General features: G+C 42.4%; 2 protein-coding genes and 2 long non-coding RNA genes across 4 annotated transcripts in view; 2 read left to right on the plus strand and 2 right to left on the minus strand.

Annotated features, from left to right (window-relative positions):
• Nucleotides 1-3,114, plus strand: part of gpib (glucose-6-phosphate isomerase b) — a 16,792-nt gene extending 13,678 nt beyond the window's left edge. Inside the window, exons 16-18 of the mRNA XM_088613458.1 lie at nucleotides 1,220-1,295; nucleotides 1,763-1,829; nucleotides 2,719-3,114. Coding sequence (XP_088469584.1) covers nucleotides 1,220-1,295; nucleotides 1,763-1,829; nucleotides 2,719-2,842 — 267 coding nt within the window. The 3' untranslated portion in view covers nucleotides 2,843-3,114. The remainder of the gene's footprint in view (nucleotides 1-1,219; nucleotides 1,296-1,762; nucleotides 1,830-2,718) is intronic.
• The window catches only part of LOC148644271 (uncharacterized), a 23,836-nt gene extending 6,865 nt beyond the window's left edge, over nucleotides 1-16,971 (minus strand). The window contains exons 1-2 of the long non-coding RNA XR_015928619.1: nucleotides 14,649-16,971; nucleotides 14,105-14,560 (exon numbers count right to left, since the gene is read on the minus strand). This is a non-coding gene — a long non-coding RNA (uncharacterized LOC148644271). The remainder of the gene's footprint in view (nucleotides 1-14,104; nucleotides 14,561-14,648) is intronic.
• LOC148644272 (uncharacterized) lies at nucleotides 4,741-6,275 on the plus strand. The gene is made up of 4 exons (XR_015928620.1): nucleotides 4,741-4,868; nucleotides 5,002-5,115; nucleotides 5,357-5,462; nucleotides 5,667-6,275. It is a non-coding gene; the product is annotated as an uncharacterized LOC148644272 (long non-coding RNA).
• Nucleotides 16,972-23,457: 6,486 nt separating the features above from the next.
• Nucleotides 23,458-26,815, minus strand: part of wtip (WT1 interacting protein) — a 36,874-nt gene continuing 33,516 nt past the window's right edge. Inside the window, exon 8 of the mRNA XM_088613544.1 lies at nucleotides 23,458-26,169. Coding sequence (XP_088469670.1) covers nucleotides 26,017-26,169 — 153 coding nt within the window. The 3' untranslated portion in view covers nucleotides 23,458-26,016. The remainder of the gene's footprint in view (nucleotides 26,170-26,815) is intronic.

The raw sequence follows: 26,815 nt of genomic DNA on the forward strand, positions 1-26,815 counted from the left end.
TAGAAACTGCACCGTTTTAAGTTTTTCTTCCCACTGTGCTGTGTACTTCCAGCGGAGCACATATATCATATGGTGACTTTTTTTTGGTCCCTCTCGGGTATAAGACCATAATTAATTTCTTTCCTATGATGAATTCACGAAGATGAAGGCAGCATTTCTTAATTTCAGATGTACTGTGATATGCAAAAAAATTTCTGCTTATGTCCTTAATTAGGAAACACACAAGATGCACACTGTTGCGATAGCTTAAGTTGATATCAGTCAGTTGATGTGAAGTTCCCTTTTCTTTAACCAGGACTTGCATGACTTAAGTGTTTGCTGCCCTCTTTTGGTCATTAGTGGTAATGCATATGGATGTCTAACGCTTATGAAACCACTACTGGAGAAATTCATTCCTTTGGAGACCTGAAAGTTTGTGCACGCCTAAAATGGCTGTGCTTGCTCGTGTTCATCTGTTCAATTAAAGTTAAGTTACAAAATAAGTGCCTTGCAGAATGTTGTCCTGCACGATTTTCTAAGTTGCTTTTGACTAATACAGGAGTATTGAAAATGTATAGAGCACGATAAATTCAAATACAGCTTAGTGACACAGTGGTTAACATTGCTGCCTCACAGCACTTGGGCTCCAGGTTCAATTCTGAACCCGCAGTCTGTGTGGCATTTTTTTCCTTCCATTCACATGGGTTTCCTCCAGATGATCTGGTTTCGTCCCCCCCTCCATTGCATGCTAGTAGTTAAAATTGTCTTCTGGGAAATCTGGCCCTGGTGTATGTGACGGTCTGTGTGACCTGCGGTGGACTGGTGTCCTGTCCAGGGTGTACCCTGCCTTGTGCATATTGCTTGCTAGGATAGACTCTGGCTCCCCTGCAAACATGAACTGGATAAAGCAGTTAGACAGTAGATGGATAATTCAAAATCTGTAATTACAAAATAATCGGCTGTATAGAATCAGGGATAATTGCAAAGCTCGGAACATTCAAGAAAGGGACCCTATATCTTATGGAATTGCTTGGAGGGCTTATCCTTGTCCTGTGGAGCTTGTCTCAACAAGTGGCTTAGTTGATTATTTCAGTGACTTAATGTGAAAGACGGCAGAGTGAAAAATCAATACCAGGGTCGTAAGGTTACAGTACTCGGAAACCTCAGTCAAATATCATTAAGATCCGTATCGCTAGTAATCCATAGGCCACATAACTCGGTATTTGTTTTTTATTCACAGGTCTTCGAAGGAAACAAACCAACCAACTCCATTGTTTTTAAGAAGCTGACGCCGTTCATGCTTGGAGCACTGATTGGTAAGTGTAGCAGAACATGGGCCAAAAGACAACTTCAAATAAAGGGGTTCACTTTCACTGCTGCACGGTGCTTTTTAGTAGCTAATTTACCCCAAAACGTCAGGTTCTCCCAAAATATTGTAGATGATCGGCACACATTTGCATAATGTTCTGTACTCTCGGCAATCTTAACTTGACTGCCTGTTTTTTTTTAATTCCACTCATTTTGCTCGCCTTTTTTCTGAGGTTATAATTCAACCAGTCTGGCAAGACCCAAACAAACGAAAGGGAATTGGGGCCTTTCTGTCATCTGGAAAATCAGCTGGAGTTTATTTGGGTGATCTAGTTTTACACAGGATCAAAAAATGACCAACATCTTGGAAGTCAGTAGCCCCTCCATCTCCTTGAAGGATGTGGAAACCCTCACATTTCCCTGCTTGTCTGTCAAGTCCCCTTGCTCCTGAGACTGTGACCTCTGTTTCTTGCAGCTATGTATGAACACAAGATCTTCATGCAGGGTGTCATTTGGGAGATCAACAGCTACGATCAGTGGGGGTGAGTAACCCTTTCATGCAGAAGCTTGTTCTTATTTGAGAATTGGTATTGCATTAGTCATGTAGGCATGAGTGTTAGAAGTAACGCATTAAATATTGTAGATTTTTACGCTTCAGAATGTTTGCAACTTGTTTTCGGCGACTTCATACATTTTGAATATAAAAATTCTCCTTGCCTTATGGCAGCTTCTGCAGAGGAGCTTGCCTGAAGCAGAGCTGAGACAGCTGATGACATTTTCAAGCCCAGATCTTAAGACCTTTGAGTAAGGTCTCAGAATTTAATTGTGGTACGGATACTGACTGACCGTTATGTATTTAATGATAGCTGTTTTAGGGGTCTTTTTTATGTAAAGAACACGTATTATTGCTGTTGAAATGTTTACCAAAACCTTTGTTCTTTAACCATTCATTAAACACTTAAGATTTGAGTTATTGACCTGTTATGTGATCAAAAATAACACAGGCCAAACTTGTTTTAGTTGCCATTGAATAAATTTGAAATTTTATATATATACAGTAACTTACAAATTTAACTTCAACTTCAGGAATTTAAAGATCTCTGAAATCTAGCTGCAATCATTATACACTACTGCTTCCATACTGATCTTGATCATTTTCACTGGTAGAATTAGGTCGCTGCGCAACATAATTGAATTGAATTGAGTCGGCAGTGTTGAGAATTGGAAGGAGGTCCTGCTGTTTCTTGGAGCAGGAGTCTCCAGCCCAGCTCATAGATTGCTACAGTGCTGGTTTTCTCTAAAGCTTTTAATTGCTATAATTGAAGCAGTTCTTAACTAACCATCATTATGACAGGATTGGACACAATGGTTCTAACCAGCAGGGTCTCTTTAAAAAAAAAAAGCCTTTTCTTTTCTGGAATCTTCCAACAGAGTCGAACTGGGGAAACAGCTGGCCAAGAAAATCGAGCCCGAGCTGCAGGATGCTGGTGAGGTGACCTCGCATGATGGCTCGACCAATGGGCTGATCAGCTTCATCAAGAAGAACAGTGCCTGACCTCCCCGCCCATGGTTCATGGGAGGAGACTGCGCGACTGTCCGGTCGATGTTGTAGTCGCCGCTTGTTAGCCATAACCGAGGAGCTAAAGCACTTTACATCTGTATTCACCTGTCTTGTGTCCTGAATTGTCAGTTGTGAGTCTTGTCTAATAAGGGAGATGCTTTTGAAAACTTGTGATTTGTGCAGATCTTACACCACACCATCCCACTCTTTGCCTAATCATGAGTCACGACTTACCAAAATAAATGTTTTACTTGTTGGCCACATTACATTTCTTTTGCTTCAACTTCATTGCCCTCTTAGGAAAGCATTCCCCATCATTCTCTTTTCTAGAGATTTGCAGTATTGGAACATTAAAGTCTTCTGATGCAGAACAGAATCCTGAATGTCATTTGAAAAGAAGCACAATTACTTCTAGGAAGAAGAACCCATGGCCCTTTGCATGAAGTGCTGGGAGGACAGATTGTACCGAGATCCTCAGGTTGCTGAATACAATTCTTCGGTCCCTAACCAGCTATGAGTAAGACATCATAGGCCCTGGAGCTGCTTCCAGCTTTACAACATCTCTATCCTGGGTCTCGTCATACCCACCCTAGTCCTCATGACCTCCGTTTCTCCAGGTGCTCACAGAAACAAACCTTTAACCGAAATACTTGAACCCTTAATGAGCAAGATAAGATTAAATTCTTAAGATGGCTTCTGAAGGGGTAGAAACTGTTAAATCTCTCGCGCGTCTTAAGGCTTTTGGGAGCAACTTGAAGACTTGCTTAGGAATTTAGTTCTAGCTGGGTTGCTCTTAAATCCTTATCACTCTGCTGGCAGCTGACAGCCCCACTGAAGCTCAAGTAAATTACACAATTTTACTTAAATTTAAGAATACAAAGTGAACAGGTTTATAGAGGAGGTTTAAAAAGTTTCTGTATTTAAACAGTTCTATTGTAAAATGTCCACCATGGAATAATGCAATTCAGTACCATGAGCATCCCTCTTTCTTTAACAATTAGAACAGATGAAAATGCTACCATCACAGGTGTCCACCAGAGGGCACTCTGTATATTCCCAAGACTTCAAATGTGGGTAACACCAGCACACACCAAGTGATGTGAACTGCTGCTCTTCATGGAAGTGTCTCCCTGGCTCATTTGTACAAACACCACAATGCATCGCTCCATGTCCTCATGATGCACTTACCTGAAGTGGTTAGCTAACTTTCGTTCAAACCATTGCTCATTTATTCAGACAAGTTTGGACAGCAGTCTTGTCACTCTGAAAATCACAACTGGCAGCCCCACTGAAGCTCAGCAGGTATGAGCCTGACCAGTACCTGGATGGGAGACCTCCTGGAAAAGCTGAGGCAGCTGCTGGAAGGGGTTAGTGGGACCAGTAGGGGGTGCTCACCTTGCAGTGTGTGTGGGTCCTAATGCTTTGACTCTTTAGTTATTACAGATCCCAAGACCTTTCTCAAAAAGAGAAGGGTGTTAACCCTGGTATCCTGGCCAATACCAACAAAGGCCTCCTCATAATCCCTGTGATCTGGCTTCATCACTCTCCTCCCCCCTGAGAGCTGATGTGTGGGGAGCGTGCTGGCGCACTTTGACAGCCATCACAATCGTTGCCGTTTTTATTATTAACATACTGCATTCTTTTTGTGAACACAAAAATAAAATTCAGATAGTTACATCTGTATTTGTGCCAAATACGTCCGAGTCATTTCTCCAGTACTTCGTGTATTTTGGGACATGTGGACATCGCTGAGCGGCCCTGTGCAGCACAGAATAACAAGTCCGTTATTCACACAGTACATGTAGATGTCTTGAGGCTCATGACAAACAGAACAATGTCTACAGTTACCATTTTACCACCATGAGTGATGCTGTCAGAAAAGACTGAATTGCTCACAGCCAGTTATTCTTTAATACTTCTCTCCTGTGTCCGAGGTAAATGAGGCCCATGTGTGACTCTTGGCAAGCCCACACAGCTGCCTGCATTGAGTCCCAGTGGAAGGACAAGGCCAGGATTTCCAGTAGGTTTCTTGGAAATGGGCAGCAGAATTTTCCCACAGACTTCTACTGAATAATGCCTACAATTACACCACAAAACAAGCAAGCTGTGTACATGCCCTGTCATCGCCTGGACCTTGTTATTCCTTCTTTCAGGCTGTTTTCTCCCAAATCCAGGATGAAGAAGGAACAGTAGAAATAACAGCATCGCTTCACTTCTAACGTAATAACATTCTGAGGAACTGTTCAGAGGGCATTAACGAAGAAACGGTAATAAACTTCATCTTTATGAGTGCGGGAGTGCATTACTGGCAAACAAATAAGACCCTTATTTTGCTTTTGAGTAAACTGACAGCTCCAATTAAAATGAAAGTTTTCCAAACAAGGAAAATAATACTTTAAATATTTTCAGTTTACTTTAGGTATGGTATTTTTTTACACATTACAGACAATTATACTCTAAAACATGTGTTTCATATGTGCTCGATAGCTATTTTCTTTAATTATTCAGGAATAATGTCATCCAGGTGGATGCTGCACATTGGTGGTGGTGGAGGGGAGACCCCATTACCTGTAAAGCGCTTTGAGTGGAGTGTCCAGAAAAGCACTATATAAGTGTAAGCAATTATTTTTATTATTATTATTATTATTAATGTGTCAAACCTAATACAACGTTCAATTAATGAATGCCTAATGAACAGAAAATCCTTCAGTAATGTGCAGTCTGGTATTAACACACCAGCAGGAAGGGTCTTTGTGGTGATCACGTCCTTATCCAGGTAACATCCTGTGGAATTCGGACTTGTTTTGTTCCGGCTCAGAAAAGAGACGTGGGAAAAGACATTCTGCAGCCACGTTTCCCGACGGGTTTTCACCATCTACTGAGCACGTCCCTGCGCCCTTACTGCTGGAAATACCTTAGTGACTGAACAAGGCAAGTTCCCAAACGCTTAGCTTCACAGCACAATTACTTACAGCTCTTCTGAGAATCGGATGCCTATTAAGCTTGTAGGTCAATTCAGCCGTTGCACCATGAAGCCCTTATATAGAGTTGACATGTATATATGGAATCATGGGACCCCACTCCCTTGGGCAATGGCAGGACCTACCAGACAATACCTCAGCAGCTCTGCACGCCTCTTCAGGTCAGTGTTATAACCATCTATATCGCAATAATGTTCACGCTTTTATTGAATCCTTTATCTAAGCAAATGAGAGAGACGTTGCCTTTCACTAGGGACAACAACATCCAAGTTGGGCTGGGCAATATGGCCATTATGGAGGAAAATTATATCGCGATAATTATCGTTATCGAATTATCGCCCAGCCCTACATCCCAGGACTGAGTGCTTGGTGAAAGCGGGGATTCCTTGGTGGGGTAGGTTTGGATGAACCTGCTTGTTCATGGGCAGCCTCCTGGCTGCAGGACGAGGGCTCGAACCCCAGCCAGCCTGAGGGGACCCGGGAGCAGCTGCAGGGTGGAGGAGGGAGGCGCTTGAGTTCGGTTTATGTAGCAAGTCTGGCGATGATGGTGACTGGCCGCAGCTGGGTGAGATTGACTTGTTGTTCTTGTTATCCCTCCTGAACTTCACTTAATAACTTCCATTTAAAACAACAACCTAGAAAATATTCATGTCTCCAGGGGAGTCCATCTTCTGGAACAATACGTTACCCTGCTCCATGGTACAATAACAGCACCACCCACAAGGGATGAGAAGCACTGAACCTCTCATTTAGAGGGCAGAAATCTAACCACTACCTCACGATGCCACCTGGCCTGCTTTTTATGGTCACGTCTGTATATAACTCAAACGTCATTGCTCAACGGTGCACAGGTCTTACCATACAGCTGTCTGACTAGGTCAGCTTTCTGTAAGCTCAATCCAGAAATGCAACTGTCTACCAGCTACAGTCACTGTGTTCTGCACCTCACATTTCATAGACAGCACTTACATGTGCTCTGTGGATACTTTGATTTCTTTCAAACAGTCTGACCAAGCCCTAAGACCCAGTCACAGGGTCTCAACATTGGCGAGGGATCAAAGCAGAGAACTGTGCATGGAAAGGGGGAAAATGTCTTACATTTCCCCCCTAGAGGATTGAAAAAAAGTATTTTGAATTGAACTGAAAATTGGAGTAACAAGAACATTGAACTCTTGAGTATTGCAGTGCAGACAGCTGCCACTGGAGGGCACTAATTCTTTAATTCCAGCAAAGTGATGAACAAAATACAGTGTGTGGCCCAGTCTCTAAGGTGCCCAACTCTTATCTGCATCCAGGGACTGTCATTAGAGTCTTTTTTATCTTTCTATGGTCATCACTTGAACTTTAATATTTCAATACAACATTAAAATACTTTTCAGTCATTACAAGACGGTAAGGACTTAGTCAAATTTAAAATAAGCAAGAGGGTCACATACCCAAAACATCCCACTGCTTAATCCATAATAATTACTCGGATTTCTATAGCACCTTTCGTCCCAAATCACCTTCCATATAGAAGCAGAAAGAGTCACCACCGAGGTGACACAGGGCAGCCTTTAAAAAGCCACAGCCCCTACACAGCAGATGAGGTAGAGAAGTAAGAAACAGCTCCTCCAATTGAATTAAGGGTAATTATAGATGAAGCACACTGCACGACCCCAGAGCAGAAGTTATCCGAGACAATGTTCTCACCACACTAGGAGAATATGTCTGGGAAACTGGTCCAGAGAGAAGGGCACCACCTGCTGATCTGCTAATGTCCCAGTACCGCCCAGGCACAGCCTTCCTGAGCTAGAAGGTCGTAGCTAGAATTCTGCTGAATAAGTAACCTCTCAGTCAGTAAAGATGTTTTATTTACAGTAACATCTGCACATTTCATTTTTCACGATTTGGTCTTGGATGAAAGAAGAGCAGAGCAGGATGAATACGAGCCGAAGGTCGTTAACAGCAACTTTCCAACGAGCAGCCCAGCAGACTCGGATGGCGTGCCGAATCCAGCGAGTGAGGGAGCCTCTCCCTGCGCCCTGTCCAACTACCCTCTCTACCCAGCACCCACAGCTCAGCGTGGGCTTGTTGTTTTTACAGTGGCTGCTGTCCTTTTTATATTGTGACCAGCAATCCTGTTTCTGTATCAGCAGCATGGGCAATGACAGGCTGGGAAGGAAGACTTTACTGGCTCTCTGACGGTTTTATTACAGAGGGCCGTTCCAATCACAGCAGAGAGAGGAAGTGCAGAGTGAACTCAGAGGAGGGTGCCTGTTGTTAATTTCAGTTGATTACTCTAGGTTTGTGATTACTGTTGTTTGTCTTAGTGGATCAATGGTAATTTAATTAAGCTTAAACCCAATGCATTAGTACTTTATTATATAAGGGAGCGTTGCTTATCTGTTTTAACCAAACATACTATGTAATGTAATACATTATGTGACGGTACAATGTTGAGACACTATTGTACTGACTGATGCCAAAAATCAAAATTACACCAAACTGATCACAGGTCTCGAGTCTTTGTTCACAATGCTAGATTGCAGTGCCGTCTATACAGAGTTTGCATGTTCCTGTTGAGTTTTGTGTTTCTTGTCCAGGCTGCAGTCTCATCTGTGCCCCCACTGTGTTTTCAGAATGACTCTTACAAGGAATCAGCAGCTTTCTGATAGTGGATGGATGGTAATAAAATGCTTTGAGAACCGATGGCTGGGTCCACAGTGAATCTGCTAAGTCTCACAGTATGTACTGAAAACAGGTAGCAAAAAAAGGGATGTGAAAATTTTATGACTTCAAGGCTGCTGGAGGAGTCTCTGGTTATTACCAGGGATAAGAGCTTGGAATCTCTCTAACCTGACTCTCTACCGCTCAGCTGTAGTCAGAATAATACCAGCTGCAGCCTCAATGAGAGGGCTTTGAAATTGTTTTTTTTTAGTTTTAAGGGCTTTCTCTTCAAACTTCAGAAGCATATCTGTTTCCCAGAATACTGCAGCTGGTTACAAATTCCTGAGTTATCTGTGTTTGAAATCACAGCACAGCAAAAACTACAGCCCCTCTGAGACTGGGGATGGATAAGGCAATCCTGTTGCTAGGCAACAGCACATTAGCAGAAAACTGAAGTTCTTCTTTGTCATTTCTCGCTCAGGAGCGAGATACACAGAAAACTGGTTCTGATTTATAGACTGAGGAAAAGGGAAAAGCCACTGAGAAAAAGATGGGGGGAAAAAAAGCTTCCCAAGGGACTTGTTGACAGAAACACTGCAGCTGCCCTGGCCTAACAAAAGGGCCAGATGCACCAGGTGTCAAAGAAATCCTGGAACATTTTGCTTGTATTAATAGCAGATTTGTATGTTCTATCAAAATACAAAATACTACACATTAACAATTTAGGCTTAGACATACTTCAAATTCATATCCACATTGAAAAGCAGAAAATAAATAAAACAAGTTCCAACTGTTAAGCCTTCTTCAGGTGTCCTGAGTACTACATGGCAAGGTAAATTTGTCTTACAGCAGGTCCCTATCCATGCTGATACCTACCACTTGATTATACCTTCTCCTCTCTGACTAACGCACTACAGGCTCCAGTATGTGTGACAGTCTTAAGGACACTGCAGACAAACTTTACAAACCTTTAAAATTTTAATTTGTGCAAAACATATACTGTATATTGTCCAGTATGTTACTCATGACAACAACACTTTGGGACCTTGACAATTCTTTTGACAATCTGTACAATCTGTAAAGATAAGATTAAAATAAATGATACATTGAACATGATCACTGAACAGTGAATGGTTAAAAACAATTCATTTAATATTGTAATAATGGACATTAATATCCATCTACAGATCTCTGTTACTATCTCTCTGGAGATACCTGACATCCCTCTAAATCCACAAAACTTACAGCTCATTTTCAAGTACTGCTTGGGTATATATTACACCCAGAAGAATAAAATAAACAAAAAAATTATTAAAACATGATTTAAGCTGCACTTAGAAAGATTTCAGTTTCCAAAAAAGAGAACTGCTATGTATTTAAAGATCCCAGGTTGCTTGACTTCAGTAAGAGTATGAGACACCCTAAAGAAGTAAAGCATAAAAATGAAATATATACACATGGAAAAGGTATGACAATCACAGTCCAGCACAGGTTCTTACTTTGTTTCTTAAACAATCACAAATTGGGCTCTGAAATTTCTTCCCTTTATTAATCAGCTGAATTGTGAATCACTTTCTCTTGCTGTTTTTAATACTGCCCTTGGTCACAAATCTTCATATTCCTGATACTGTTCGCCATGGTAACTCCAGCAACTCTGTTTCTTAAGCTAGGCAGCTTGAGGTCTCCACTCTTCTGTTTGTTTCAGTATTTTATCTAGACAAACAAAAACTAGGAAACGTAAAATACCACATAAAAATCAGACAATTAACAAAAAGCTCAGCCTTGCTTTAGCCTTTTTACTGTACATTTGAATTAAAATCAGACGGCATGGAAGTGCTTTCTGTGTGGAGTTTGTATGTTCTTCCCATGTTGTATGTTTTTACTCCCGGTGCTCTGGTTTCCTCTCACAGTCCAATAACATACTGACAGGTTAATTAGCTTCTGGGAAAACTGTCCTTGTTTGAGTGTGTGTTTCTGTGTCTGTGTGTGCCTTACGATGGACTGTTGTCCCACCCAGGGTGTACCCTGCCTTGTGCCTGGGTGCTTGCTGGGACAGGCTCTGGCCCCGTATTGGATAAAGGGGCTTCATCTCCTTCTTGACCAGCTGTGGTCTCTCAACAGCTCAATCTGTCTCAGCTCATGGGGTTCTGTTAACATTTTATATCATTGCCCTCTTCAAGGGTCTACTGTCCATCGAGATGGTGAAACTAGACGTTGTGTCAACCGCATTCTATGTTTGCACATAACACAATTATACTGAAACACCACTGCTTGAACCGCAACAACTAGAGATCAGAAAACAAGGGCAGTTCATCAGGATGTTGCTGATTACAAACTGTACACATTGAATACTCAAGTGGTCACTGAAGTCAACCAACACCCCAGTATCTTTCAAGAGCCTCTGGCTTCCTGGTTAGGAATAGAGATTTCCAGGACTGTATTCCTACACATACACTGACAGACAGTTTTAATGTCTGCACACAAATGTTTTGATGTTTGCTGTTATGAATACAAAATATGCCACATCCCTTGTTTCACGGTCAGACAGAAAAATCGAAAAATAACATTAGTGGCTTTTCAACCAGCATATTGCTTTTGAAGATTACAGTCTTTCTAAAAGCTCTATTCCAAGTGAAAATAACCCTATCTAGAAGACAAACTGTGCAAAAATGGCTTTGAGAAATTCAACATATCTGCATTTTTCTTTTTTTTAACCTTATCAGCTGTTGATAACAGTGGTTGATTAACAATTTTGTTTCATCTGGAGGGTTTGGGACGGGAATACTATGCATTCTTTCCAAGATAAAGACAACAAGGCTTTTTATCACCACCATAATGAAAAAAAAAAGAGGAAAAACTTGTCAATGTAGAGGCAGACATGAAGCTACTAGTTCAAAACAGGAAAAAGCATTGCAGGAATGAAAAAGCCACAGCAATGAAATGTTTAATGGCTCCTGCCGCAAGAGCTATCATCATGTTGACACTAAAATGGGCACAAAATGGAAAAAAAAAACATTTTTGGGATTCTGGCAGAAGAAATGGAAGACAAAAGCGGTAGTTAAGCACAATTGTGGCAAGCTTGAAAAGAAACATTTCGGTGCTAAGCTGACATTCTGTGCGGTGTGGGAGAAGAGTCTGTGCTTGTCAGAGGCACTGTGCTTGCTGCAAAAAATTGTTTTAAAAAGCAAACAAATTCACTTTTGCTGTTTGTGCACATTCTTCTAGTGCGTATTAACTAACCTATTAACTAAATCCTGTACTTGTGGTCTCTCAGCGACTGTCTACACTTCATTCTTTCACACGTTTTCACTCTGCTGCCCTTCTCTCAGCAGAAATGCTGTACGTAAGTGGTGGTTAAAAGGTCAGTGAAGAAAACAAAAACTCCTGAAATTCACAAGACGCAGGGGAGACTAGCAGAGGGGAGACTTTTTTCAATCACCAAGCGAGGCTGTTGAAATATTCCTGTGAGGTTAGTACTGGGGGGTTGTCCCTACCTCTTATAACAGTCTCTACTCCTAACTTCGTGGGCAAAACTAAACGTTCCAAAGAACATCTGCCAAACTAATTCTCTGAGCCATGGGTGGCCTCACACCAACATCGACCCAAGTACTTTACATCCACTTCTTCACGTGACAGAGAAGAAAAATGTCAAGGTTCAGAAAAACAACATTGCTCTCATAGTGACAGCCACTCTTAGTATCTTCAGAGCCATACCAAGTTCAGACAAGCCTGCTGTTTTTTTTTTAAATTTATTTTATTTTTCTTGGTTTCAGCCCCCTTTTTACATTTGTATGTAAAGAAAAGTGAAGACCCCCTCGGGCAGTCAAAAGAGTCCATCGAGTTGAATTCTACTTCAGCTTCCCATGGCTAGTAATGTTATATAAAGGTTAGTTTAAGCCCATAGTGGGAAAAATCATACTGCTGTTACAACAGAACCCTCGCCCACCCCACCCCTGGGAGCTATGGTTCTGGGTGGTCCCTGCTTCATCGGCGCTTGCGGATATGACATTGTCAGTGAAGTCTGCCAGCGTGCAGGCCAGGCCTTCTTGACCCCTCCAACAATCCGGTTTTGTTAAAGGAGGGTTTTGTTTATTTCTGCCAACCTACCGGACAGCTGTGGACGTCTTGCGACACTTTGCTTTTGCCTGTCCACTCTACAAGTAATATCATGTTTATTCAGCTGCAGGTCTTTTTTTCCCTTTTCTTGTAGGAGGTTTTGTACCCAGACAACCTCATCCCCCTAACCCCGGCCCTTCTCCTTTTCTCTACAGAATCTCTGTGCAAACTCACCTGCAAGCCACAGAATAACTTCTTGGATCTTTTTTTCCCCCTAATTCCTCATTTCTTTCGAAATCTTCCAAAGCTCTTGGCTGGGGGTGGACAGAAATCCTTTTCATGGGGAACTCTTTTTCGGGGTTAATACCGAAGTCTTGGGCTCACAACGTCTGTTCTCAAGGCTCAGACTGACTTGCTTTGCTGAGCCAGGAACAGAAGTCTGCTCAGAAGATCTCAATGTGCTTTGCTGCAATTTCTCTTCTAATCAAAGTGTGAAGAAATGTCAGTATTTCAAGTTAGAAAGTTAAACCACTTATCCTACCTTCCATATCTTATTAAAACAAGTCAATACAGATTTGAAAAAACAATTATACCAGCTATGTCAGTCACTTTCTTTTCGAAGCTGCTGAAATTGTTTTCCTCTATGAGACATTCTAATGCCCTAGAATCTAGAATCCTGATGATTAAGACAGTCTGATCATTTGCTCCTTTTAAGTACAAATTCCAGAGGAGACTTCCATCTGTTTCCAGTACAGTGACAACACCGGCATAGTGAACTCCATCGTGAAGTTCAAAAATGTGCTTTTGAAAGCCAAGCAATCCTGGTTCTTGCATTTGCAGGAATTACAGCTCATGAAAGCCTCTTCCAATTAAAGAAAGATCCAGTTTTTCCCAGGAGGTCTCCCATCCAGGTACTGGCCAGGCTCACACCAGCTGAGTGTCAATGGGCTGCCAGCTGTAAGATGCAGGGTGATATAACTACTGGCTCTGTGAGACAAAAACCAAGTGTGGTGCAGTCCTGTCTGCTGAAATGATAGACTCTGTTTACAGAGAAAGAGGATGGGAATCTTCTGAAGAGGAGGAATGGAGGACAGGGGTCAATTTGGCTACCTTGTGATACTAAAAACAAATCCAGACACCAAAAAGACTGAGTTAAAAAAGAGAGACCTTCTTCTTAGCAACAGTTGCTAAGCGCACTGCCTTAAAATGTAGAAGTTTTGTTTCAGGAATGGTGCTAGAATTCTGCAGTGGTGTTGATCCAGTCTTTCTGTGGTAAACTTATTTTGGAAAGGTTTTTAAGAAACTGAACACCTTACAGAAAAAGCAGCTCAATCATCCAATGCAGTTTACTAATAAATGACGTGACCTAAATGAATTTCAGTACTTTTATATTGTGCGCATCATTTATTCGTAACATTTTTTATTTTATTTTAACAAAATAAAATTATAATAAAAGACTCATGGAAGAATGCGTGCAAATCAATGTTAGGCTTATACTACATATTTTGCACAGTCTACCGCAAAACACCCTTAGGTGCAACACTTGAAGAAAGATGAATGTGCAACTAACCTTGGAGTGCCTAATGCTGTCCCCGGCTGTTACGGGCTGAGTCTTTGAACAGGTGGTAGTGTTCACCCCCAGACTGACACAGAGACCGCAAAGGGCACGAAACATTCCTTGTATTCAAGCTGATAGCTGCTCGCTAGAATACCAGCAGCCGTGTTTCTCCGCAAGGTGATCACTTCGCAGGAAGGGCTGCCCAGCGGGCACAGACGTGTCAAGTTCAGTCTGCAAATATTTAACATTTTGCCACCCCCCTCTTCCTTCTTCCAATGAGCAGCAACAAACAAATATAAGAATCCATGATATCTTTCTTCATGTCACGACATTGCCATCACATACAGTATGCCTGCGTTCCTTACGAGAAAATCGTCTTCTGAAACGACACACGTCAAGTTACCTTGCGAGGCCTTCCTTAAAACACGACAGGAGCTCCACAGAGCTTCATTTTACAAGTTCCAGACCCTACAAAAAAACACTGTAGTTAGTTCTGTGTTTGGAAACAGAAGCTGACTGTATTTATCTGAATCTCTTTCTCCGGTCCTCGTCCAACCTTTCATCTTGTTTTTCGCTGAAACATCCCTCTGAAACAGTTTTTTCCCCTCCAGATGATATGAAACCAGCACCTTCAATTCACGAAGAACAAGAAAACTGAATACTCTTTAGAAGTCTTTATTAGAATTAAACCCAGATTTGCTTATCGTGGTAGCCCGAACTGAACAAACACCGAAGTTTACTTTTTAGAAATGATCAATTATTTTAAAATATACATTTACACATCACCACGTGAGACCTAGCTCCTAGACAGCTCAGCTCACCACGCCGTTAAAAGACTTCGGAGCACGTTCAAGACGCATTAAGGAAGTCCAGGTAAAGAATAAAATATTTTCTGAATTAGGACCAGAAACACAGCTGAAAATGTGAAAATGGCTCCTATATTTCAAGACTGAACGTGTGGCAATGCATGAATTTGAGAAGGGAATAACACTAGCCTAGGGGCACGCCGAAATTTGCACTCCAGTTACTGAACTGTAATGCTCTACCTTAAATGACAGATGAATGAATGGTTACTGACAATACAAATTCAGAATTGCCACTGTATAACAGATGCTTTTTTTTGTCGTTGTAATGAATTACTTTTCATTCCAACATACCGTAGTTAGTGATGAATTTTTAGATTTGGTAACACACCTTGAGGGAGGACAGCTGTATTTGCCACATATGGCGAATTTCACAAGGGTTTTTGCAGAACAGCCAGAGAGCCCTGGGTGAGGTCAATCTGTTAAAGATGTGAGCTATATTTTTTAGGAAGTGCTTTAACCAGTGAAGGCATTGAAACCTTAACTAGAGAAAGGAACAAGTAATAGGTTTACTCCATGCTGAAAAAAAGAAGAAAGAGAACACAACGTTTCGGCCGTGGAGCCTTCTTCAGGTGTGAGACAGGACAGTAGGCAAAGGTAAAGGTCACCTGGCATCCCCTGAGCTTGACTTTCATAGCCAATATGTGCAAAATGACCACAGTGAATGATCTGTACTGTAATGAAGCTGTGGTTGTGTTACACTTTAGGTACCAATAAGCAAGACCTTGCTTACAATAAGAACATAAAGATGTAAAAACAGCTGATAACAGAACAAACTATTCAGACCGACCACCATTTTAACCCATCCATTTTCTAAAGTATCCAGTACAGGGTCGTGGGGAGACGGGCTCTACCTCAGCAAGCAATGGGCACAGGGCGGGGTACACTCCGGGCAGGACACCAGTCCATCGCAGGGCACACACACGCACACACACGCACTCGCAGCTGGGCCATATGTCTTTGGACTGTGGGAGGAAAGTGGAGCACCCGGAGGAAAGCCAGCCCAATTCCACACCTGGAGTTGGCATGTTCTTCCTGTGTTTGCCAGGGTTTCCCATGGGAGCTCCAGTTTCCCCCCCCCCCGCAGTCCAAAGACACGCTGGCCCTGGTGTGAGTGTGTGCGCCTCTGTGTCTTTGTGAGCCCTGCGATGGACGGTCTAAGGTGGGTCGTGCCTTGCTCACGTTGCTTGTCAGGAGAGGCTCCAGCTCTTCCCCAGCTCTGCTCTGGATAAAGAGGTCAGGAAGTGGATGGAATGGGGATGATCTGAGCTTTAATGATTCCTGAAGTAAACATGACTTGCTCATTTAGGTGACCAGATGGTTATTTTCAAAAGCGCTATGCATTTTATTATGCATTGAATTCTAAAATGTAGAATGGCGTACATGGCAAGCCTTTCTGAGATCCTCTGAGTTCTTTCCCCATATGTTAAGTGCTCGAAATGACACAATTTCATTGATTTATTATCTTTGTAAAAAACTACCATTCAAGTCAATTTTCACTCATAGTTCATTCACAGGTGTCATAGAACTGTGACTCACTTGCTTTAGAGAATTTAAATAAGCAAAAAAAAAAGTGCTCTTTTTCGCACAGTGAATTTTCCTAAATTCATTAGTAAGTGACTAACTGGTAAGGTCAAAGCCAGAATACGTATTAAAATGTAACAGAAGACCGTAAAACCTAAAGCTAAAATTGAAGGTGTTTTTAAGAGAGTATTTACAGGCCTCTCAGGGCCTGAGGCCTGCCTGATTACACAAGCCTGCCTGGTGGACAAGAAAAATGACGCTTTGGTTCTGTGGGTTTTTTCAAGCGCTCAGTTAATAATGGTTCTCTGTAACTGATACAGAGTTAAAGCGATCTCATTCTGCTGTTCCTCTGCTGCACATCAGCAGAGTAGCTGAAGAGAAGTGGAGCAGAAAGCATTGAAGAAGACAAGGCAGCTCTGCGATAGTCAACCCAGTCAGACTGACAGATATGTAAAGAAACAGGAAAAGGATTATTCCCTGCTGAAAAGAGAAGAAAAGAAGCACTATGTTCGGCTGTGGAGCGTTCTTCAGGTGTATCATAGATGTAACTGAGTTGTATTTATCTGTTGTAAAAATCCAATAGCCTGATTGATTTATTGATTTGAGGATGAGTAAACCTATATCAATTTTTAGTAATTATTTTGTTATCATTTGATTCTCCATTACTCCTATTCACTCTACATCCAGCAGAAATCCTCTCCGTTTACATGTACAACAAGACACGATGGCGACAGCGTGACGTGGAAGGAGTTTCACAGCTGTTATTGTTTTTAACCGGCGCTGTAAAAATAACACTTTAAAAGTCTCCGTTTTTTTATTCTGTAAAAAGCGAGGGAGGAACTATTGCATTGTAGAGTTTCACCTTGGACTTAAACCTCTGCACCGTTTTTGTTTTGCGTGAACTTGAGGCCAGCAGTAATTTGAGAGACTGCGCTGCAAGAGCGAAGGGAATTTCACGACCTCCTGGAAAAACAAAAGTTTGCTCCTGGGGATTTTTTTTTCTTTTGTGTAAGAAAATACCGCCCACCTCAGCGCAGGTGCCCGGGGGGCAGTGGAAGAGTGTGTCGCACACAGAGCGCCTGCATTGATACAGACTCGATTCACCAGGCGGAGCCTCCGTCAGAAGAAAGACTGTTTTGTGCCCTAAATCCCGGAGCCGCACACAAATCCAAGAGACCTCTAGCTCCGCGAAAAAAAAAAAAAATCAGGTCACTTTGGAGATGCTTGACTTTTTCTTTTGAACGTCTTTGAAGCACACACACAGCGGGAAATACTCCCTCATTCTCCACCTGCCTGGTAAATGTGTACATTTTGGAACAATTAGAAAGTCATTCGAAAACGACTGGATACATTGAATGGGGTTTAAAACTCAAGTTGGGGAGGGATGACAACAGCCAAGCCCAGTCAACCTCAGATGTCAGTCATTTGTAATAATTCATTTCCTCACACATAAAAAAATAAAAATACTACATGTAACCCCCTTCTCTCCCTCATATTCATCTTGTACACCCCGCCTCAACCCCATCTCCCCCTCTGCAGCTGCCCCTCGGTCACCCCTCACTCGACCAAGCAGGTTAAGCCATATTTATTGTGACTAAAACGCTTTATAACCCTTTCAATACACTTAATTTTTGGGTGTTGTAATTCCTAGTGAATTATGTTTTGTGTTCCATAGGTGCGTGCCATTCTGCCTTCTGATCGAGCCTGCCCCCCTTGTGATATTTACTGACGCTCAATTAAAAATGCTACAGCCTTAGGTTTCCCATTGTTAGGCACATGTGTAATATTTAAATTGAGAACAGACAGGTATGCTGATCGTTTCCAATGTATTATTCCTGGGAATAAAATATTGTGCTCAGGTCACGTGATCTATAAAGTAGTCCGTTCCTCAGTGGTAGTTGAGATGAGTTAAAATCACCTAAATCAAACTGATCAAGAATCAGCTTAATTAGCTAACCAAGCAGGCATGTTTTGATTAGCACAGGGAGCCGGGCTGATCGCCTGGTTGCTGTTGGTATTGTAACGCTTACGGCCGACAAGCAGTGTGTGTAAGAGCCGGCGTACCAGAGCGGGTGACGTCACCGCCCTTCCCTGTGATAGCAGGACCACAGCTACTGGGCTGTGGAGAGATCTCTCTTTAGCTCACGGGGCTAGGTCGCTGCAGAGAGACGCGGAAGTCCCGGGTTCGAGCCTCCAGTCGGGATGGGGCCGACCAGATGCGGCAAGGGCGCCCGCCTGAGCCCCCGTTGCGTTACAGTATGATTGAAAGTTGAAAGTGTCCTGACTAATCCAGCAAACCAGGAACCTGGATTTCTCTGCTCGGCGAGGGTCAGTCCATGTTCTGGAAGACAGGATGTCTCCACACAAGCCTTAGAAAGTCCCAGCTGTCTAATCCACTTGCGTACAGGCTTCCAGACTGCAGAGGCAACATTAAGACAAATTCCAGGAATAAACAACCTGAGCGTCAGCAGAATGAGGTTCACTGTCTGCAAGAAATGATCAGCACGCTGGGAGGCCGCCCAGGGGTAAGGCTGACAGCCGGGAGGTGAAGTCAGCGCCTTCTGACATGGTGGCAGAGAGCGTGGCGGTTTATTCACAGATGAGCGTGGTTCTGCCCTTGACAGTCTATGCCATAGTCAGGGCCTCTGGAGATGTCCTGCAGGTCAGCAGGCAGAAGGTCCCACAGCCACCCTCCACCCACAGGCTGACCAGGTCCCATGTCAGCGCAGTCAGAACTGTGCTAATGCTCGAGGATTGCAGCACTTATACAAGCATTTTCACTGTGCGGTCACGATTCACATTGAAAACCTATCACAATCCTCTGAAATGCATTTTTGTTCACACTTTGTGATTTCACTTTTCACATCCATCCATTTTCTGCCTGCTCCATCCTGCTCGCGGTAGCAGAGGAGTCAGAGCCCATCCAGGCAGGAGACACTCTGTACAGGCACAGCACTCCATCACAGGGCAGATATGTACAGTAGACACAAACACAGACAGACATACACTGACACCAGGGCCAATATTCCAAGAAGCTAATTAACCCAAGTTTTTCTTTGGACTGTGGGAACAAACTGGAGCACCCAGAGGAAACCCATTCCTATGCAGGGAGAGCATCCCAGGTCTGGGATTGAACCCAGGGCCCCAGCACTGTGAGACTGCAATGCTAACCACTGCGTCATCATGCTGCCCTGCTTCAAATCTATATCTAAAATATCATACTGAATCTAGTCGACTGGACTGTTGTGTTTCTTTTATGCATTGAAGACGACGGTACAATCACTGTTGTTCAACAGTACCACAGTACTTCAACAGCAGAGGGGATGTTATCTCCAAGCCATGACCAAATACAACACAGGCCAAACCAATCCTCTTAACCCGGATTAATTATTTGGAAGTCATTCTAGGCTTTATTGTTTCTTAGAGCTTGCCCCAACGTCCATTTACATCCTACCGAAAATGGCATGACCGTGACACTCTCATTAAGCAGAATGCGCTGATTCGGTAAAGAAGCAGCCCGATATGGAATTCTAGCCTTCCTCTGGGATCTTTGATCTTTTTATTTGCACTCACATGACGTTTTTCACTTGTCTTTTATCCAAGTCCTGCGCTGAAATGTTTTTCTTTCTGTCCTCCCTCAGTGCCACTCTGTGCTGTGGCTTTTATGCTTCCCACATTTTCTGAATTCCAAAGTGGATATCCGCTTTTTTCAGATTTTTGTGCTACGTTCTTTGTTTTTGCCCTGTCCCAAAATAAGTTTCAAGCAATGTGGCATTCATGGAAATACTCTCTTAGAGAAAGAGCTCAGCTAGATCTTTGGCGTCTCATTACATTGCTGACTTTATTACCGATATTTACTGTTGTCCTTAGGGAGTACAGTATGTGTTCTCTGATTCCACGTTGATCCAAGCATTAAAATGGATACTGCACTGATGGCTGGTCATTCCCCACAAACGTTTTAAAAACACTGGGTGCATTCAAATGGTAAAGTGGGCTACGAAGAGCGATACCTAGTTATAAGGAGAAAGCAGGAAAATATCGTTATGATCATGAAGAAAAAAAGTTTAAGGGATAATTAGTTTCTGACACACAAAAACATCTACAAATATTTGCAATGTACACTATTTAAAACATAAAAACAGCTGTATACTGAAATGTGAGAAATCTTGTCTCCCGATTGTAGTCTGACCCTTTAGTTTTTACTATGTTGCAAAAGAATCCCTTATCCTAAATTTCTATCAGTACTGGGGTCCCTGAGCTGCCCCCATAACAACGTACAAGCTGATTCAACTCACTATTCATTCACTAAATCAGAGCTGTAGACACAGGTATTAGTGTCACTTGACACTTTGTTTCTAGTTTTAGATCACATCCACCCATTTCTTGAAAGGAGCTTTCAAATAATTTGTATCCAATGTGTTGCATCAATTTTTATATTTAAAATGCTGAGATGTAGTGATTTACTTTAACCAGTAATCAGGGTTAAAAATTGAAATTCTAGTTACGACTTTTAAAATCAGGTTGCAGCTTTCTTAAAAGTTCCTTCTTCATTCTCTTATTTTTTTCTAAAACCAAGCTTCTCTCTATATAATATATAATAAAATGAAGCCTTTGGAATTTGACTTTGGTTCTAGTCCTGTGCTCTTAAAATCACAGGTGTTCCATCTTGTGGAGAGACAAAGCAGACACAAACTTGTTCAAGTTTATTAACTTCATGACAAAATCCTGCTCATGTTCCAGACGTTAAAGAAAACACGGAAGGCGATGAGACGTTCACATTTCTATGTACTGTATATTCTAGGAATCACGACTGTACACAGCAGCTCAACCTGAGCAGGTAGATTATTAAGTGAGCACTGGGGTATTGAAGACTAGACATCTAGAGGCTGGTTTAGCTAATTCTTTAAGGCTATAAAACTTGCCCTCCCTCCTCTGGCGCTAGCATTAAATATGAATTGCATATGAATGAACCTCACGTATTACGACAGCTGTCTGATCCCCTTTCTCATTGTGTATAAAGACTCCCACAATCCCTCAACGTAACAGGCTGCTATATGAACATAATTGGCGTGATATTGCTGAGACATTCTTTATAAATGCTATTTTTACAAAGCTAATTCCACAGTGAAAAGGATGACAGAGAATAGGGTGGTGTGTTGATGTGTTTCCAGAGGGCCAACAATCACACAAATTATGCATGCGTGCTGGCATTTAATTATAGCCCATAATTACACAAACCGTCTGATTTCATTCTTGGAGAAGCTCTCTAATCCACTAAGGCAACAGGAAAAAGGTGCAACGGCCTGGGAAAAGAATTCCTGCTGGGAATCCCCCTTCTTGAACTAGAAACTATTAGAAAGCACAGTCTTGGAACTGTAACAGGACAAGTATATTGCTGCTTTCAGAGTTTGAAAAGTTTTAATGTTGCATAAGAGCATCTGAACCTCAAAAAAGAAAAGTTAAAATTTTAAATTTTGTCTGAAACCTTTTAAATTGGGCAACAAAACTTCCAGCAGTGTTTTGAGATGTTTATTCTAGAATTACAGTACTAAGTAACTATAGAGGTCTGGCAGAGGTCTTACTTTGACTACATGCAAGGTTATGGAAGTAATAGGCAGAAGTCAGTGGATCATCTGTATGGTAACTGTAGGGGGGTAATCAACATTGATTTAGAAGAAAACTAAAACTCATGTTTAGCTGAGTTCTTTGGACAATAGTAATGGAAAAAAGTATATTAGACGGTATATTTACATTTCCAGAAGGCTTCTGATAATGTTTCTCATTAAGATTCTCAGTTTTAGGTGGTCAAGATAATACATTTACCTGGATTAAAAACTGGAAATGCAGAGTTCAGGCAAGGTTTAAATGCTCAAAAATTGGGATTAAATTAGTAGATTACCTCAGATATCTGCTCTTCCTGGTTTATTCCAATGCTTTGCATTCTGGTATACTAGCAAAGTACAGTTGAAACCTAACTAGGACGGATAACAAACACTGTAGAAGCTGCTAAAAAATAAGTATTAAATGAAATTCAAGACTGGGCAGCTGCAAGTTGTTTAAACTGTACAACTACACATTATTAGATGTCGGCAGCAAAAACTAATTACTGATGTAAAATGGGCAACACTGCGCTTCAAGAGTAGTTGTTTATGTTGACAATATTTTAATTAGCCAATGTTGGGAAGCAATAAAAAGGCAATCAGAATAAATGTTAGAATGTATAACATGTTAAAAAGTGAATTTAAATCAAGAGATGTAACTATAACATTATACAATACACTAGTATGACATAATTTAGAATAATGTGTGTATTATGGTCATCAATATACAAGAAAGATATTGAAATCAGTTCAAAGCAGAGCACTAATCAGAAGGACTCAAATGAATGTCCTACACAGATAGGCTAAAAGAAATATTACAATTTAGTCCTGGAAAGAGAAGACTTTGAACAATCCTGATTGTGAGGTCCACAGCAGATGGAGTACTAGCTGGAGGAGAGGTGTACCTCAGTCTCTTGCAGTCCAGGCCTGCAGAAGCCACAGAAGTTTCATCAAGAGCCAAGACAACTAAACGCTTCATCCAGTTCAGGGTCGCGAGGAAGTGGGAGCCTATCCCAGCATGCAACAGGCCCATGGATGGGACCCCAGTCTATCTCGAGGCACAGACGCAGACATACTAGGGCAAATTTCCCAAGCTAACCTACCAGGATGTCTTTGGACTGGAAGGAAACTGGTGCACCCGCAGGAAACCCACGCGAACACAGGGAGAACATACAATCTCCACACAGACGGGACCCCAGGGCCCGTATTGTGCACCATGAGTGGCAAATTCCAGACCCCCTCCTGGACAGTGCTCTGCCAGCTGTGTGCAACTACTAGGGACATAACCCTGGCTCGAACCTGTGGCCACACACAGACTGCAAGCATCTGACACAGAAATATGAGGTCTGCTGAAGACACCAGACAAATCACAAAAATATAATTTAACTACAAAACCTCTTTATTGAAAAAAAAAGCAGATTATATCATCTAAGGTTAAATGACACTTCTGACTTTTAACACATTAAATAACTTTAGATTTTTCATATTTAGATAAATAAATCTACAATTCCCGTCTCTCTTTTCTGTGAGCCATCTAGGATATAACACCGAACAGCAAAATAGTTTGTCACACGTCTTTTTTTTTTGAGAACTACTTTACAGGAGAGAAAACAGCTAAATTTTGTTTGCCTGAAATGGATTTTTTGACAGTACAGTAAAACAAGCTAACTTACATTTCTGTACAGGTAAACTAGTTACATGATATACAAATAGGGAATCAAAATATTTCCTATACTGTAGAGTTAAAATTGGTCCATTATTCTTGAATAGGAGTGGAATGCTTCATAAAATTGTCTGTTTTTCTGTTCTGCATTTGAAGACAGACATTTTTGACAGATAAAACAAAATAGGATATTGTGCCTTTTTACAACAACCACATCTTAAGTTTTACCTTTCAGTATACCATTTAAAAAGAAGAGCGGCATAGCTGTGTTTTAAGTGTGCTTAATTAAATGAATTCAACAAAACTGCTTGAACTTTAAGAGGCAGCTGCGAATTGAATAAAAGTAAAACTGAATTGTCTGTTGTTGAAAATCATGGCCACGAGACCTAAATACTGGGGTTTTATGTAATTAATGCAGAAATAAAACATGGATTTGTAAATGCGATGACGCTTTAAACTGCCGATCATGGTGGACGTGTGTGGGCCCCACTTACACAAAACAAGTAAGAAAATGAAATCTGTTATAGAGAAGTCAGAAATAAAAGTGCTTTTTTTCCTTTACCTTTCTTTCCTTCTAAAGGGTCCTGTAATCGGTGTAGCAGTTCAATGTCAAAATTCAGTAGTACCGAGAAGCACTCGCAAGATAAACAACCTTTTACTGGACACAAAAAGAGTTGCTTGTCAGAATCCACATTTATGGTCTGATTGAGGATGAAAGAGAGCAGGCGACACGGGAGACACGGGGACTGAAAGCAGGAGGGAGTATCGGCCTGGGCACCACCACTCTACGACACACGTCTTGGAGGAATTAATAAATTAGATTACTATTAAATTAAATACTGAACATCCTCAGGGCCCAGCCAAGGTAGAGCACTACAATTCATGTCTCCTGTGTGTCTTATACAGGGACATTCCAAAACTGCTGACGTCGAGAGCCATCTTTGTGCCATTTAAGGAAGAGAAACCTTGAAGGACACAAGTCTTGTGTAAATTTGGGTTCTCTCCTGTTACAAACCAGTGCATTGAAAATACTTATACGTGAGCAAATAGTCTCCAAGGCCTGCAGATCGCCATAGAAAATGCCCAGGAATTTAAGGAAGCCTAACATGGCTTAGGATTAAAAAAAAAAGCAAAACTCTTGTCCGCTAACATACAGTAGATTAAGACTATGTGTTACATTTACAGCTCATCAATACACGTCATTTGGCCTCTGACTCTGCTGTAATAAGTAATTGTGCTGCAACAACATAAAAAACTATGGTTCTAGATTCCTAACTTGAATTCTGTAAAAGTTTCTGCAAAATATATATAAAAACAATTGTACAGTCTATGTACATCTAACTCTTGTTACAATATCATTATTAAGACACTGCATGTAAATCTTTTAGATAATATATGCTAAAACCACTGTTTTGCTGAAGTCAAGGTAACTGGAATTAATACAATTGTCCCGTATTAAACGGGACAGGCAACACGATGCAGGGCTGTGGCCCTCTTATAAAACAAAAGTCGACAAACAGTGGAATGTTGCACAGTAACATACAGACGTACAGTTCCCTTGCATAGCCAGTAGGACAGTATCTGGACTACAATGTACTACAGAGACAAGGAATGAGAAGCAGGTCTCCAAGTGCGAGACTCCTGAACAATGGCTACTTTGAAGTTACAGCGGTTCCTCTTGGCGAGAGTTGTAAGGCAGCTGTCAGGGCATGGCTAACCGGAGCCACGTTGTGCATCAGATACAGTAAGATTACACATAAAAGCAGCATATGCTTCATGGCGTAAATCTTCAGTCATGAAGGAATAGGAAAAACAAAGTCTCCCCCCACTCCACTCCACTCCCCGTCCTGTTACAGACTGGCGATGAGTGGGCTTCAAGTGAGGCCCCCGAACCGTGCTGGAAGAGCACACGAGCGCAGATAGCAGCCCGAAGGCGGTCACATCCTTTCGGGTGGCACGTGGGTCACTGTTATTCAGAGAAAAACAAAAATCTGGAAAACGAGGGAGAATCTCTGCAGCCCCCTCGCCTCCCCTCCCCGGCAGCGAAGGCGGTGAGAGCGCCCCGTGCCTCTCTAGAAGTCCAGGAGACGAGGCTTCCTCCGCGGCGTGCCGGCAGACACAGAGGCTGCTGCCCCCCCGCCGAGAGACAAGGCAGCTCATTGCACTCTTCTCTTCGCCACGTGATGCCCGGCATCGCTTTCCCTTTTCGTCCCTCTCGGCTCTGGCTCTCTGGGCCCGGGAGGGGGCCTGGGCGCCCGGCTCTGCCCGCCCGCTTCACAGCTCGGTCACATGCAGGGGGTAGCTGGGCGCCAGGTGGGCTGGCGCCTGGACCTTCAGCCTGCGGATGTGGCAGCCGTGGCACAGCAGGTGGCCCTCCAGCGGGTAGCAGCGATGGCCTTCTTCGTCGTTCAGCTGGAGCCCGCAGTCCTGAAGAACAGCAACAGGAAGGGGAGACCGATCGTCAGAGACCACCAGCACGTACCTCGGGCAGGAGCTCCTCAGTCATGGACAGCGAGAGTCTGGTCTCAGGACTCTCGTCTTTGCTTGGTGTCTGTCTCGGAGCTTTTTGGCAGCCCACTCACATCCCCCACATTCCAGCCCACGACGCCCTCTTTCCCGGTTCCAGATGAGGGCTCTGACCCCCTGTGAGCAGGGTCATGTGACCGATACAGCGTGAACAGAGCTGGAGCAGCACCAGTACCTCCACTGGAATGAAGGGAAACCTACGGGCTTCATATATCTGTGGGATTAATTACTTCGTACTGCATTCGGGGCCGAACAGTTTCAAGTGTTTTTCTTGCTTTTTGCCGTCTCAAGTGTGTTGAAAAATGTTTCTGACACTTTGGCGTTGGCTAACTTCCAAATATACTTTTCGCTTCCTTTGAAGTGAAAGAGGCTTGGTTTTACACACCTTGTGATGAATTCTTTGCACAAAAATGTAGTGCCTAGCTTGCCGAGGCCAGCACTTTATTGCTAATTAGGAGAGTACTGACAGACAGGATTACAGGCATAGAAAACTGCTGCAGATGACAAGCTGTATGCAGCGGTCCAGGAAAAGCTGTTCACTCAGTGT

This window comes from Lepisosteus platostomus, chromosome 20, assembly GCF_059453375.1.
Source record: "Lepisosteus platostomus isolate fLepPlt1 chromosome 20, fLepPlt1.hap1, whole genome shotgun sequence".
Lineage (NCBI taxonomy): Eukaryota > Metazoa > Chordata > Actinopteri > Semionotiformes > Lepisosteidae > Lepisosteus > Lepisosteus platostomus.